This window comes from Meriones unguiculatus, chromosome 12 (genome assembly GCF_030254825.1).
Source record: "Meriones unguiculatus strain TT.TT164.6M chromosome 12, Bangor_MerUng_6.1, whole genome shotgun sequence".
NCBI classification, from domain to species: domain Eukaryota; kingdom Metazoa; phylum Chordata; class Mammalia; order Rodentia; family Muridae; genus Meriones; species Meriones unguiculatus.
The window spans coordinates 79,534,522-79,551,137 of record NC_083360.1 but is presented as its reverse complement, the minus strand read 5'-3'; the positions used below and the strand labels follow the sequence as shown (position 1 = coordinate 79,551,137).

The window sequence follows — 16,616 nt, the reverse complement described above, 5'->3', positions numbered from 1 at the left end:
CAGCTAATAGTCAATGATGGCTTTACTGACCGATGTAGTCCCTACAGCGTTCTTTTAAGCAGTCTACTGACCACTCTGCTTAGGAGACAGTTTCCTGTAAAGCATACTGCTTCCTTACTGCTGTTCCCTGGGGCCAGCAGGCCCTCATGCTTGCAAAACAGCACACCTACCTACCAAGTCTTCTCCTTCTCCATGCAATTTTGTACTCTAAATCTACAACTTTTCCAAAACAACAGAGGAGCCATTTGCGGCCCAAATATAAAAGTCATTCTAGTAATGGGATAACACCCTCTGAAGGGGCCAGGAAACTGTGAGTCTGTGAACTAGCAACTGGACGCATTCGAATGCTTCAAAAGGACAGGATGGTTAGTCTCAAATGTATCTCCCTGAACATCTCTATCCTTCTAAAAGGATCCCTTGCACGGCCTCTGCAGTAACTGGCCTACACCACTCAAGTCTGTGTGTGTGCGTACAGTGATACCCACACAATGGCAAGGCCTCTAAAAGCATACCCCTCACTAAGCAATCAATGATGGTATCTGGCGTGAGTGCGCACCGTGGCGTGGTCCAGCACTTCCGGGAAGGAAAACCCTTGTGCCGCTTGTCTGTACATTTGACATTTTATTTCAAAATCTGAAGCACCCCAGCTTCACACAGTCTTGTAAAAGCCACCGCTTTCACTCTAGCTCAGGCTACAAAAATTCCCAGAGTCAGCGAAGCAAACACTAATTTGGATTTTTTTTTTTTTTTTTTAAAGTAGTTCAACAGGCAGGATAATAGAAGATCCAAAGTCCAGGACATAAAAGCAAATTAAGAACTAAGAGAGGGCAATCACAGTAGCTGGCTGGGGAAAGACAGAAAAGCCGCCGGAGCAGGTGTGGCTGGAGTGGGGGTGGGGAAGTGAATGCAGGCACAAGCACAGGTGCCAATAACCCTTAATGGCTTCAGCTAGTATTCTGAAATTCAGGTGGAAACAGATGTTTAACAGAAAACAATTACAAATAAGGTTGGGGAAGGAACAGTTCATAATCTACAATAACTCAAGAGCACAGCGCCTAGAAAAGAGTCCAGAGGCTCAAGAGAGTTGCCTCTGTCTTCAGTCAGTGTGTGCACATATGCGCGTGTGCAAGTGTGTGTACGCAGGCGTGAGCTTGTGCATGTACGTGCGCAGCTGGTGTGTCTGTGTGAAATACTGAATGTGTGTTATGTGTGTGTGCAGGTGTGAATGTGTGTTATGTGTGTGTGCAGGTGGGAATGTGTGTGCATGTGTTGGCACTGCACACATGCACACGTGGAGGCCAGAGGGGGGACAACAGATGTCTTCCTCAGTTGCCCTCCATTTTATTTCATTTTATCCTATTTTTTTTAACAATTTATCTATTTAATGTATATGAACACTGTTTTCATGCACAGCAGAAGAGGGAATCACATTCCATTACAGATGGTGGTGAGCCGCCATGTGGTTGCGGGGAATTGAACTCCGGACTTCTGGAAGACCAGCCAGTGCTCTTAACCGCTGAGACATATCCCCTCAGTGCTCGTTCTGTCTTATTGTATAAACCCGGTAAACCCGGAGCTCGCTTCAGCCAGACCAGCTGGCCAGAGATCCTCCAGTCTGTGTCCCCGCACTAGGATAGCAGGTGCGAACACATGTAGCTTGGTAAGCGGGCACTGAGCTGCCAGGCAGGGGTCCCCACGGTTAACACACAGGAACTACCCTGAGCCATCTCTCATCTTCTTCATTTTATTTGACACGCTCTCATGTGTGTAGCCCCAGGCCTCCTCTTCCTCTGCCTTCTGAGTTCTGGGTTTACAGGTGGGTGCCATTATACCCAGGCCCCCAAAAGAATCTTACAAGAAAACTTTGGCAAACTGAGAGCACCTGAGAGTGATAAAAACTTCTACAGCAAACACGATGTGCTTCAAGACTGACATTTTCAAAAAGAACAAAAAGGAGCCCAATTTACATTATCTCTCCCGGACGAGATACCATCCCCACCACACACAGGCGTGGTCCATGGCGCTCCATAATGAAAGCTCTTCTCCAGGAGATGCGCTGGACCATTGAGGCAGGCATGGGTGGTGCAGGCTTTTAATGTCAGCACTCTGGAGGCTGAGGGGGAAGGCTGTAAACCTGAGGCCAGCCTGAGCTACTCAGTGAAACCATTTCTTGTACCGAGTTCAATTCCCAGCAACCACGTGGTGGCTCACAACCATCTATACTAGGACCTGATGCCCTCTTCTGGCATGCAGGTATACATGCAGATAGAACACTCATCTACATTAAATAAACAACTAAATAAATCTTTAGGGAAAAAAATTTTAATGTAAAAGAAAGATCCAAGAGCATGGTGGTACACACCTTTAATCCCAGCACTTGGGAGGCAAAGGCAGGCGGATCTGTATGAGTGCAAAGCCAGCCTGGTCTACAGGGCAAGATCCAGCACAGCCAGGGCTACACAGAGAAACCTTGCCTTGAAAAAAAAAAACAAAAACAAAAAACAAAACAAACAAAAAAGTAAAAGAGAGGAGAAAAGAGGTACGTACAGAGGCTTTGGGTCACCACATTGTCACTTTTCCCATTGCTGTGACCACATACTGGACAAGACACAACTTATGGGGAACTGGCTCATGATTTGGGGATACAGGTCATCCTGGAGAAGGAATGGCAGTGGCAGAGACCAGACAGGAAGTGGGATACCCCAGAAACTGTAAGGTCCACTCCTGGTGACCTACTTTTCTAGACAGGCTCCAGAGCCTTCCAAAACAGCATCACAAGCTCAGGGGACCAAGTGTTCATAGACATGAGCCCACCGGAGGTATCTTACCAGCAACCCAGAACTCGGTCTAGACTCAGGCATGCCCCAAGGCATAATCAGAGTGGCTCTGGCCTACCAACAGCATGTTTCAGCCTGGTCTACAATCCTCTACTGAGATCAGGGGTAAGCCACAAGAGACCTGTAACCCTTTGAAATTACATGTGGATTTCCATGGCTATGAATAATAGCACTTTCCAGAGAGAAGATACAGCTTTCAACAGACTCATAATTGACTAACTTCAAGTAAATGTGTGTGTGCAGGTGTGAGAGTGTGTTGAGAGACAATCTCACTGCCAAGAGCTAATCCAGTCAGACACCACAGCATGTCTTCACCCAGCCCACTGTGGGAGCTTGCCAAGCATGCTAACAGACACGCAGCGTTTCAGAACAAAGCAGGTAGGTGCTCCCTTTCTGTTCTGCCATGGAGAGGAATTTTTATCCAGAACACGGCTGCTCTGGCAAGAGAGCACCTCCAAAGACCTTCCAGTTCTGTGTGATGTGGCTGGAACACAGACACGCCTTTAATCAAACCAGGAGACAGAGGCAAGCAGATCTCTGAGTGCAAGGCCCGCCTGGTAAAGAGCAAGTAGCAGGTAAAGGAAAGCATAGGTGTGTGGGGGGGGGGTACACAACATTAATCTCAGCCCTTAGCAGCGTGCAGACCTCTGAATTGTGGTCAGGCAGTTTGGCTGAGTCAGTGAGTTGAGAGGCAGTGCAATGGAGCTGAGTTCATGGCAGTTCGGTTTGTGGAATTCAGAGGCAGTTTTACCAGGAGAATTTAACAGAGAGGGGTTGAGGGAGAACAAACTAGACACAGATAAAGACAGAACGAGCCAGAGAATGAGAAGGAGCCAGAAGATTAGAGCAGACTGCTCGAGTTAGTTTGAGGGCAAGCAGAGCAATTCAGTCAGAAGCCTGGAAGACAATTACATGGAGCAAACAAAAGTTACCTTTACACTGCCATCTCTTGATGGCTTCTGGGTTAAACAGTGCTGACACAGAGGTGACTACGCTATGACCCCTGTCCTTTAAGACACTTACAGTAATGTGTGGGAGAGGGTTTATGGGTGTAGCACTTCGTCAGATAAGAACACAAGCTTTGGAATCAATTAAGACGTCAGTTCTCCACTTTAACCCTAATTAGCTCAGTGATCTCAGGCAACTTATTCAATGTTAATTTTATATTTGCTTTCCTATCAATAATATGGGAGTAAGCAATTCTGATTGCATAGTGTTGAAATGTCATTATACACTAGGTAGTCTATGATCCAGGTGGTGTTAAGTACCCTCCCAAAAATTTTAACCTATTATTATCACAGATTCTCAGAGGAAAGAGAGCGCTAAGGAACTTCTGAATCCTCCTAGACTCAGGCTAGGGAGCCACACTTTAAAAGACACCATAGCAAAGACACCATCGTAATGGTGTACATTCAGAGAAAATAACTAAGATGACCAGAGGAACTTGGAATCACGTCCCAAAGACCAGTGATTAGAAAGATAGCAAGTTATTAGTCAAAACAGTATCAATGGTCACAGTTTCTAAGGAAACAAAATTTATACACTTTATTATAATTAAGACATCAATAACAGAGGAAATTGTCTGGGGTGGAGTAGGACTCCTCACCGTGGCTCCTGTGAAACAAAATATGTTGAAAATGAGCTAGCATCAGGACCAGCAAGACGGCTCAGTGGGGAAGGCTGCTCACTGCCCAGTGCTGGTAAGGCAGCAGAGGAGTCCACAAGGCCGTCCTCTGACCTCCACACGCACATACACAATAATAATTAATTAAACTTTTTGTTATCGATAGAGATATAATTCAGCAATGAAAAGCACTTTCTGCTCTCCCAGAGGACCAGAGTTCAGTTCCTAGAGCCCATGAGGCAACTCTCACCGTTCTGTAACTCTAGCTCCACGGAATCTGATGCCTTTGGCCTCCCACACCTGCAGTCCCACTCACACAGGTACGTGCAGACACGCACGCCTACGCATAATGAAAAACAAGCTTTTAAAAGTGTGCTAGAGCCCCTGTGTTAAATGGGATGTCTTCTACAACCCTGGAGGGTGGAAAATGCTGAGCTCCTGTATTTTATTAAAATTCTTTGTTAGGTCAGCACTTGTAACCAATGTGAGGTGCTGCTCAGGAGCTCAGTAAAGCACTCGCCCTTCGAGCACAAAGACCTAAACTTAATCCGCAGAATGCGCATAAAGATGCCAGGTGTGGAGGCATGTGTAATCCTAGCACTCGGGAAGTGGACACAGAGGCTCACCGGCCAGCCTAGCCCAGTTGGAGAACCAATGAGAAAGGCTGTCTCAAGAGGTAGATGGAGGAGGTAGTAGACTCTTGAAGCTGTCCTCCTAACCCTATACACGTGCAAACACATATTCATGTACACACGTATACACACACACACACACACACACACACACACACGTGCATGCATGCACGTGCTCTCACACGCCTTTTTAAGAACAACCGTTTGTAAGGAGCAGACACCTGTGCCCGCAGAGCCACCTGGGCAGCCCGGCTTCGGTGTGGTGCCCTGCTGAGCCATCCCACTGTGGAAGGATGGGCTGAGGTCCAGTTACTGCCTATTTTTGAAGTAGTTCCTCGGGCGGAGGGGAAGGATCGGGTTCATGGGCTTTTGTCACTTCTGTACACTGAACAGAGAAGCCCGGCCACACCACAGTGACGTAGGGGCGGGGCTCCAGGGGGAAGGCTGGGTGTGCTTAGAACGGCACACTGAAAAGCTAGTGACTGTAAGGCATGGACGATGAAGGCCTACAGGGAAGAGGAAGGAACCACTGGGAAGGCCAAGAACTAAAAGTAAAGAGCTGCGGAGTTTGGGGTTGTGTTTGTTTTTAAAAAGACAAAACGACAAATGATTAAAGGAATCCTGTGGTTTTCCTGTAGGGAACCATGGTTCCATACACCTGAGCCGAAGCTGCCAAAGGGAAGGTGTGATGACCCAGCCAAATACTGGTCAGAAATCCAGGGTGCCGCTGGATAGGAAACAGCTGATGCAGTCAGCCCCTCCATTCACCCAGATGGGCATATCTCCTGAGGACCCCAGGGAACAGGCAGCCAGATCCCAGAGAACCCTATTAATTTGATCAGCAGTCCTGAGCACAGGCTAACCCCCCCCCCAGAGTGGTGCAAAAGGTGGGGAGCTGATCTGCAGAGCAAGTGCCACAGTCCGGCCCAGCCCCTCAGGGCAATCCTGCAGGTAACCATCAATCAGCACCTAAAAGGGAGAGGGAAGAAGCCAAGTGTTGGCTCTCCCTACTAGCCGCCTACCTCCCCTCCCAGTGCACACGAACACGCCAAGTAAGGCAGCCGTGTGTGGGCAAACTAAAACAGCCAAATTTGTCCATTGTGTTTTCTTCTTTCTTTCTTTTTTCATTTTTTTTTTAAAAGGGGTTTAGCATTCCTTGGCTTGCCTCTTTCCACCAGGCTAAGGATAACTAAGCCCAACTACAGAGAAGAGATGGGTGTTGGGGCGATCGAAGCAGAAACCCCAATTAGGGTTGATTTCATCTAGCTTCCCCTAGGTTCCAAGCTTCACTTCAGGGGCAATGACCTTTAATTCTTCACCCTTCTGGAGGTCTGCCCTCAGATACAGGCGCACCTGTGGCCAGCAGCCGAGAGCCCGCTGCCGCCCGAAGCTGCTTAGATGTTACCGTGGGGCTGTGTAATCCTTGCACCAAGAGCAAGCGAATTTCAACAGATGTTAAAACTCAGACCTGCAAAACTAAACATCTCCCAACATATTCCTTCTATGGAAAAGATGGGAATGCAACTGTCAAGGGTTGTGCGAAGGCAGTAACCTGTTCGGTGACTGGGCCCATGCTCTCTGGATTATGTGAGGCTTTTGGGGATATGCTCTTAGGCAGGCCACAAAATGCTTTTCTAGAATGTGGCTGCAAGAGCAGAGAACAGCATTTCTGAAACACTTGTCAAGAATTTCTGCCAACAGTCAAAACTTGAGGAGGCTGTGGTGTCCCAGAAATCTACAAGGATGTCTCTTCAACAGTTTTCAGTGGCCTTCTTACACCAGGCAGCTAGAGCCGACAATTTAATTCTGCTTAATTACATTAGAAAACTAAATGTAACAGAATTTTCAGATAATAATCTTTTTTTTTTTTCTAAAAAAAATAGAAGATTTAGTTTTACTGTGTGTGTGTGTTTGCCTTCATGTATATAGGAATGTATGTGTCACTCTGTCCTGCTGGGAAACCTGTGACTCTCTGGGCCCCAAAGTAGAAGCCGCCTGGGTCTGCAGGGACAAAAAAGCATCCCCAGGCAAAGCTCTATCTGTCTCAGAAGGAATGAAAACAAGGTGTGTATGTGTGTGTGTTTATGTATGTATGTGTGTGTATGTGTGTATTTATGTACGTGCACCAAATGCATGCCTGGTGCATAAGGAGGCCAGAAGAGGGTATATGGAATTGGAGTTATGAATGTTTGTAAGTCACCATATGGGTGCCAGAAACCAAATCCAGGTCCTCTGCAAGAGTAGCAAGTGCTCTTCACCACTGAGCCATCCCTCCAGCCTCCTAAAATACAATGTTGATTAAAGAAGAATAATTTTAAAATGAGAAAACACTCCCCTACTGTCAGGAAAAGTGAATTAAAAAGCGGTCATAATTATTGAATTACATGTCTTCTTTTTAAACAGTGCTTTTTAAAAAGCTGAAAGGCAGAAAGTGTATGAGAAATGTCCACTGTTTTTATCTTAATGCAAAAGAGAAAAGGAATAAGTAGCTTTTCAAAGATCGGATCAGCCAGAACGCCCAATGCCTGGGTTCCATAAGGCTAAACTAAACAGCACTTGGGTGTTTACAGCTGTCAAAAGGGCCTCGTGAGATAACAGTCCAGCTCCTCCACTACCTACCAGCAGGGCACCCTGAAATAAACTACATCCAAAGCGACAGGACACAGTATTTTCCTTCTTCAGTCATTGGCCTGGTTGTTACTCCTAAGTGCTCCCGATGAATCACTACCAGATGTTTAAGCACACACCACAATGAGAACAAAACACTCATACACACACACACACACACACACACACACACACACACTGACAAATGTAAATGTAAATGTCCTCTTTTAAAACAGAATCAAGTAAAGATACAAAAGGGTCTAGAAATGCAACTACCACTACTCAGCAGGACATTACCTTAAGTAAGTAGGATCCTAAACTGAGATGCAAAAAAAAAACAAAAAAAAAAAAAAACCTGCACACAGAGCTCATAGCTGCAGTGTGGCTAAGACACAAACCAATTGCCCAGCATGGGTGAGGACCAGTTTGATGGCCCAGGACCACAAATAAAAGGAAATGACAGCCTAGTGTTCATAGCATTATTCACTAAAAGTTATTTATTATAAATAATTGAATTATTCACCATAAGTAAATTACATTCCAAAACACTACTATTTAAAGACCTTACTACCAAATCACAGGGGCATGACGTGCCAGGGATCCGGATCTGGGCAGCTTGATAACACTAGCCTAGAACCCAGAGCAAGACTAATGGGAGCGGATCCACAGACGCAGTCGGAGGCCGAATCCTAAAAGCCTAAGGACCTTAGATTTCCATCCCTTCACGTCTCCATCACAGAGTTCATGTCTGCGAGGCTGGAGCAATGGCTCAGCAGCTAAGAACACGTGTTGCCCTCTCAGACAGCCTGGGTTTGGCTCTTGGCGCCCGCACGACAGCTTACACCTAACTGCCTGTAACTTCAGTTCCAGGGGTTCCAATACCTTTTCCTGGCACCCCTATTTCTGGGTACCAGGAATACACAAAGTGCATACATATATATGCAAGCAAAATACAATAAGCTAATAATAATAATTTTTAAAAAAGAACAGGAATATGGAAACCCATAGGATAAAAAAAAAGTACACTTTCTGTAAGTGTCAAATTTCAGAGAGGAAAAAACAAAGAAACGTATTTTGTAATGAGCTTTAGCTAAATCGCTTTTAAATCCAGAGTTACTGGTAGAACACAACACAGAAAATTTTCAGAACACAAAGCTTTAGCCAGCTTCACTCATACCGCAGTCTAAATGAGAGCCACTATTTTTTACTATGAAGAACAGTTGAGGGACGGGTAGTAGGTAGATGAAGCCACTGGTTTTCTGCAGGGTCATTTTTAATTTCTTTTTCATGTGTGTATGTGTGTCCAGGTGCCTGTGAAATGTGCCATGTGTGTGGAGGCTTGCAGGAGACACTGCCAGTCTTCCCTGATTGTCCTCTGCTTTACTGACAGGATCTTCAGCTGAACCTGGAGCCCAATGTAGTTAACTGATTTGCCTTGGGGAACCCGAGTTTCCGTCACCTGAGTGCTAAGCTGCACAACTTTGGGGTTCTGAGAACAGAACTCCAGTCCTCATGCTTGGAGAACGGGTGCCTTTATCCAACGAACCATCTCCTCGGCCCAGGGATTTTTACTTCTTTAAAGCAAAAAAAAAAAAAGGGGGGGGGGGGAGCTGGGATTTATCTCTTAAGTGATACAGGGATACTGTATGAAGGAGGACAGGCTAAGACACAAGCGATGGGAAGGACCACAGGAAATGACAAACTGAAAAGTTACAAGAATCTCTCCGAAAAGGTAGAGAGACCTGATTCAAAGCTGGGCCTGGGAAAACAAGAGCCAAGAAGCTTGCAGGAAGTTAAGGGGGCAGAGGAGAGCGGGTCTGGCTGGACGCATAGTAATATTACTATAAAGACTTCAACCTGTGTCTGCATGTGTGTGCTTATGTATTCCATGTTATGCCCCAGGACTGGGGATCAAACCCAGGCATTTGCCAGCCAAGCACCGAGCTATATTCCCAACTATCCCTGTTTCTGCTTTTGACTCTTTGAAATGGGATCTCACTAAGTTGCCCAGGCTGGACCTGGAACTTGTTCTGTAGCCCAGGAAGATCTTATACTTACAGTGCCCCTGCCTCAGCCTCCCAAGGAGCTGGTATTACAGGCCTGTGCCATCGGGACCAGCAGGATTTTATAGTTTGTATTTCTATAAGGTATTTCATGCACGTACTTCTAAAGGCATCACTTTAAAAATACTTTCTATAAATATTTAAATCACAGAAGCTGTGAAGCTGTAGGATGTCACTGTAAATGTTACACAAACATGTAAAAGAAATTAAAGTTGTATTTTAAAGAGCTACATTTAAAAAAGAAATTACCCAGAAGCTGGGGAACTAGCTTGGTCAGTAAGTGCTGGCATCACAATCTGAGTTCAATCTTCAGAACTTTGCAAAAATGTCAGATTCTTGTAATCCCAGGGCTGGGAAGGGGGAGACGGGAGAAGACTGGGGCTTGCTGGCCAGGCAGCCCAGACCAATGGGTGCGCTCCAGACTAGTGAGAGGTGCTGCCTCAGAAAAGATGGGTGTGTAGGAAGGGCTAAGAGGCAGTTCAGTGAGTAGGAGCACATGAACCTCAGAGGACTGGGGTTCAGTTTCCAGCACCCACACAGAGGCTAATAGTCACTCAGAACTAACTCCAGTTCCAGGGGACCTGATGCCCTTCTCAGAACTCTGTGGGCCTCAGGCATGCACATGATACACATACATACATGCACATACACATTCCGAAAATAAAATAACCGTGTTTTTAATATATTAAGAATGAATTATCAAGGAGCTTAACAGTATTAATCAAGGAGCAAACAGTAGCTTCTGTACAGTCTGACAACCTGTGCTGGTTAGGTTTTTGGTTAACCTGACACAAGCTAGGCTCAGCTAGGAAGGGGGAACGTCAGTTGAGGAGCTGCCTCCATTGGCCTGTGGGCAAGGCTGTGGGGTATTTTCTTGATTAATGATTGACAGGGGAGAACCCAGATCACTGAGGGTGGTGCCATTCCTGGGCAAGTGGTCCTGAGTTGTATAAAAAAGCAGGCTGAGCAGGCCGTAGGAAGCGAACCAATAAACAGGGTTCCTGTGACCTCTGCTTCAGGTTCTGCCTCCAGGTCCCTGCCCTGAGTTCCTGTCCTGGCTTCCCTTGACGATGGACAATAAACCATAAACTAAAACCAACTCTATTTTTGGTTTCAATCACAGTAACAGAAAGCCAACTAGGTCAGCCCTTAGAGTGATATTTTAAAATAAATGAATGAATTACATAAACTCTAGAAATAGATTATTTCAAAAAACTGATTAATAATTAAACACAACCTTTATAACAGTTAAGTATGTAGTTTTAGTTCAGGTAATATAATCCTTCCTGGCAAAAAGATATAAATGAAAGTTAGACTTTGATTAGTAAGCTGAAAACAAAATATAGTCACTAAGGAAAAACCATACATTGTTGAGGGACGTTAAAGACAAAATCCCAAAGGGAAAAAAAAAAAAAAGGTCATACTGAACATGTTCATGAAATACAACCCAGAAACTGAATTGTACTAGACATGTAAAAACATCCATTATTAAAGAAAAAATAATCTATTGGACTTTCCTTTCATTAATTTTTTGAAGTTAGCATACTTAAGCCTATTTCACTTAAGTAACATTGGCCATTGTTAGCTATGAGCATGAACAGAAAACTGGCAAAGCTAATATAAGTGCTGAGGATGAGGAGGCCGTGGGGAGGGGTGGAGAAAGGGCACGTTCCTACATACCTCACATGGAATCTAAGACAGATCCGTTTAGATTTCAAATCCGTGTATCAGAACTATCAAAACACTTCATTAAACACATTACTAGAGAAAAGATCGATGGCAGGACAAGTCAGGAAACCTTTGCTTAACTACTGACTGGCAGTTCTGGTTTGACTTTTAGGTGAATCTCTCCAGTTATGTCATACATGGATACATATGCATTATGCCACATATATGAACATTATTATGATATATAAATATATATATATGGCATAAGAATTGAGCTTGGTGTAAGAATTTAAATGACTTCACTGAGACAACTTAAACCAATTTTATTTGTTAGTTTATGCAAATAAACTTGCTACTTTTACAGAAAATCCTGAGATTTAATAAGTTTAAAACAGAAAAAAAAAAATACATCCCTGCCCCCAAAACAATCACAGACTTGAATCTCAAAAAGCCTTCTGTCATTACATATGAGGTGGGACTGAAATAGTTCCTAAAACCCTTGGGTTTATTCTCCACCTCTTTTAGGAACAGAAATGCAGACGGGAACAGCGAAGCAAGAACAGACAGAACAGACTTGAATTTGCATTAAGTGTTTTCAGACTTCATGCAGGGGAACATGATAACAGAAATAGTTGACATTCTGCAGAGGAAATCCAGACACTTCTCCATCTTCTGCTAGACTGTCCATCACAGGCGATGCTTCTGCCACCTGCTTCTCCCAAGCACCCCTCTCCCTGAGCTCCACGGAGACCTTCGCCATTCCTTGGCAGGAAGGCTGCTTTTCCATTGCAGAGGTCCTTCAGGCAGCAACACAGAACATCACCTGACAGAGGAAAGTTGGCGTTGCGGCATGTCTTGCGATGATGAGATGCCCCCGATGACATGTTATGAGTTTGTTGGCTCATGTTTATTGTGGCTACATAAGGTCTACCAACGGTAATGAGGTAGGCATTTGTCATGTTCTACAAGTCACAGAGAGCATGCAACTGTCACTACGCAGTCCTCTTGCAAACCCTGATAGGGCAGCCTATTACAAGTTATGAAATCCCTTTTGTTTTGCCGTCCTATGGAGGCAGCTCAGCAGATTTAGTTTACATGTTTAAATACCTACCCATGAAATGTAAGACCATCTGCACACGGAAGAAACCTAAAGAGCATTAAACTGTTTTTCATGTCTTGGATTTTAAAAAATGCATCTGCATACGTGTACACAAGAAAGGGGAGAAAGGTAACACGGGGTGTGGGGCTCAGATGGTGGAGCACTGCAGGCACTCATGAAGTTTCGGGGACACACACACACACACACACACACACGCGCGCGCTGGGCTGTTTTGCTGAGCGTGTGGTGAGCACCTGAAATCCCAGCACATGGGAGGTGGAGAAAGAACGATCAGGAATTCATCAAGGACTGCCTGGGATACTAAAAACGCTGCCTCAAAGAAAGAAAGGAGAAAACGTGTGGAAAGAAAAAAAAAGGGGGGATGGGGGTAAACTCTGAATGAGAATGAATGAATATGAATCGGAGGTAAATCCCCCAAATTCTCATGCTCTCCTACAACAAGCTTTTAACTTTCGAAATCAGGGGGGAAAAAAGTTAAATCGACCCAGGCTTTCTGATCCAGAAGCAACAGTTAATCTGGATTAAAGATGCTGAGTAGCTTAACTTTAAACTCCGCGCAAGCCAGTGAGGTACAAATCCTGCCATACTTGGTTTGGCAAAAGGGCTGCAAGAATCTCCCGGCGCAGGGTCAACCTCGGCTCTCTGCGGCCTTCGCAAGCGGAGCAAAGTTGTTTCATACAAACTTGGTCAAGTGCTTCTGCAGCACGGCTCCCCCGGCTCTCCCGGGACGCCGCCCCCCGTAGCAACGCAAGTCTCCGACCCCCTCCGCGGGACCCCTTCCCCTTCCCGAGGGGGGCTCCGGAAGCCGGTCCCCTAAACCTGAGCTCCCCAGCTCCCCTCCGCGCACCTCCACCCACCTACGACGTCGCCTTGGGCTGGAGAGAACACAAAGTCCGGGCCAGACGCGTGGACAACCGCCCCCGAAGCCCCCGTCCCAGCACCAGCCGTCCCGCCTCACCCAGCCTCAGTTTCCCCACACGCTGCCCTACCTCTCCCGGGCGCCCGGACCATCACGGACTCCTCGGGATTGCAGTGTCCCCCAAGCCCAGCCCGGTCACCCCGGCCTGGCGCCCGTACCTGGGAGCTGCTGTCCTGGGGCAGGTTTTTCACCAGGATTTTCCGCCGGTTGCTCAGTTCCCGTCGCATCCGCTGCAGCCGCGCGGCCACCTCCTGAGGGTGCAGCGTGGCCACCTCCCCCGGGCGCAGCGCGGGCTCCGCGGCCTCTCCCTCCGCCCCGGCACGGGGTCCGGATTCCGGGCCCGCGCCCCCCGCGCCGCCTCCCCGCGCCGCCATCTTCCCGACGCCCCGCTGCAGACTCGGCGAGGCCGGAGCGCCGCGGCCAGACAGAGCGGAGAGCCCGCGCGGGGGCGAGGCGGGCCGGACGCCGAGCAAGGACGCGCGGGCGGGGGAGGCGCCGCAGCCGCCGACGCGAGAGGGGGCGGAGCCCCGAGACACGCCCTGCTCGGTCACGCCCCCGATGCTCCGCCCCCTCATTCCCCCCCCTCCCATGACACCTGCGGAATCTAGGACGCGGTGCTTTGGTGGGACTCGAACCCCTGAAGCCCTTATCGACGCTGGCTCGGCCTTGCCTTCCAAACCCGGTGGCCCTGGGTGCCACTGCGCAGACCCAGAGAACTCCCGGCCTCAATTCTAACACATCGAGAAGTGCGCATCTGTCAGAGTTCAAGTTTCCGATGAAAAATTACACAGGAGGTTATCTGAGAAGAAAAGATGCTGAGGGAAGGTATATTTGGTAGGACTTGGTTGTGTGTAAGAGATGAGTGTCTTTCATCGGTCGCTCTGCCGCCGAAGATGGACAACCTGGCTGGTTGTGTTTGCGGCACTAATCAAAGCCGAACGGAAGATTAGAAGAGCAGAGGGGCAGAAGAACAAGTTCCTCGGTGATCTGAATGAAAACCTGGAAGCGGAAACACCGTGGAGAGCTATACCTAGGCAAAGTGAGATCCGCAAAAATCTAACAGCCCCTGACGGCACCAGCTGGGAGGGCCATCAGCAAACGGGAGCACGCACTTGCGTGTGCTCTAACACCATCACGCCCTGTGTTAACGGTGCCACCTGGTAGATATTTCTAAGTATGATACAGTATTTCACTTAAAAATCCAATTAGGCAGAGCTTGTTTTCTTCACATTGCACTTGAAGAAATGGAATCTGGTCTGATTAGGCCCAAATGTTCTAAGTCATATGAAATAAGTCATCCGGAATGACTCTACCCCAAAATTATGGTTAATAGTCCTCAAACCGTTCTCAAATACTTACCTCATTCCAGTGAGTCCAGGCAGTACCCCAGGATTGACACAGCCCTAGTCCAGAGCCACAGGCCTCCGGATTCCTAAGAGAAAGAAGATAAAGACGATTGGCCACACACCGTGTGATTCCGCCCACCGGGTAAACCCACAGGGCAAAACCAAGAGTGGGCTAGACAGGGCCCGAGAAGAGCGGGTCACTGAGCATGACTGGCTCACGGGCTCAGCTATCCCTTTGGAGCAATAGAAACGCTTTGGGGATTAGAGAGGGGTGGGGTTAGCAAATGCTGTTTATGTATTCAGGATTGCCTCAACTAGCTAATAATGTGAAGTCTGCCTCATAAACACTTCACTTTGTTTCTTCTTCTCTTGCTGTGATCAAAAAAAAAAAAAATTCCAACAAAAGCCAGTTAAGGTGGAAGAGGCTTGATGCAGGCCAGGGTTCAAGGACAGGGCCCTCCTCGCGGTGAGGTCAAGGTGGCAGAAGCTTGAAGCAGCTGCTCCCAGTGCGGCCACAATCCGGAGCAGAAAGCAGTGAGTGCATGCTGCTCAGCTCTCCTTCTCCTCCTCGGGATCCCAGCAAGGGCGTGGGGACACTACAGGGAAGGGTCGCCGGTGGTTAATGTTTGTGTTGACTTGATACATGCTAGAGTCATCCAGAAAGAGGGAAGCTTGACAGGAATTGCCTCCATCAGAGTGGCCTGCAGGCAGGTCTGATTTGGGTTCTGTTGTTGTTTTGGTTTGTTTTGTTGTTGTTGTTGTTTGTTATTTTGGTTTGGGGGTTTGTTTTGGTTTGTTTTGTTTTAGTTTTTTTTAACGAATGATCGATGTGATGTGAGAAGGCCCAACACACTGTTGGCAGTGCTACCTCTGGCCAGGTAGGCTGAGCAAACCGTGGGGAGCAAGCAAGCCAGCGAGTAGTTCTCCTCTGTGGTTCTGCTTTAGTTCCTGCCTCCTGGTGCCTGCTCTGACGTCCTTTCAAGATAGACCGTAAGCAATAAGAAGAAATGAGCCCTTTCCTCCCAGGGTCCTTTGGTCAAGATGTTTGTCAGGGCAACAGAAAGCAACTCAGACATGCGGTTTTCCCACCTTCATTATAGAAGCAGGAACCCCCCAACCCCACCCACCCACCCCCGCACAGGTCCTTTTCAGTGTTTTGAATGAAAATAGCCTCCATTCACAGGAAGTGGCACTATTAGGAGGCCTTGCTGGAGGAAGTGTGTCACCGGGAGTGGGCTTTGAGGTTTCAGACGCTCTAGCCAGGCCCAGCATCTCTCTCTTTCCTCCTGCTGCCTGCCGATGGTGATGTAGAACTCTCGGCTCCCACTCTGGCACCATGTCTGCCTGTGTGCCACCACGCTTCCTGCCCTGACATTAACGGACTAAACCTCGGAACCTGTCAGCCATCCCCAATTAAATGTTTTCCCTTAAAAGAGTTTCTGTGGTCATGGTGTCTCTTCACAGCAATAAAACCCCAAGATATATGCTTATAGGCTAAACGAACCTAAATAATCCCTTACAATGTGCTTAGAATCTTGCCTTCCAGGTTATTCCATATCCTGTCAAGCTAATAATTAACACAACCACAGTCTACCAGATGAAATCTTTTCTTTGTCAATATCTTAAAATTATCATTTGGGGTTGTACATGTTACTGTAATGAGGGTTACTTACGTACTTCACTAATTTTGATATGGTAGACTTTTTAAACTACTGTAACCTGCAGTGGATTTAATAACTTTGTGTCTCTATTTGGAGACCTTTGCTTTTCCAGGGGACAAAGGAAAGGAGCGACTTCTGC

At 47.0% G+C, this 16,616-nt stretch overlaps 1 protein-coding gene across 3 annotated transcripts in view; it reads right to left on the bottom strand.

Annotated features, from left to right (window-relative positions):
• Raver2 (ribonucleoprotein, PTB binding 2) overlaps window positions 1-13,961 on the bottom strand; it is a 75,980-nt gene extending 62,019 nt beyond the window's left edge. For 2 of the 3 annotated variants that reach the window (XM_060365970.1, XM_060365971.1), the window contains exon 1: window positions 13,629-13,961. In XM_060365970.1, coding sequence (XP_060221953.1) covers window positions 13,629-13,844 — 216 coding nt within the window. In that variant the 5' untranslated portion in view covers window positions 13,845-13,961. The remainder of the gene's footprint in view (window positions 1-13,628) is intronic. The other variant, XM_060365969.1, reaches the window with a different exon arrangement.
• Between the last annotated feature and the right edge of the window lie 2,655 nt (window positions 13,962-16,616).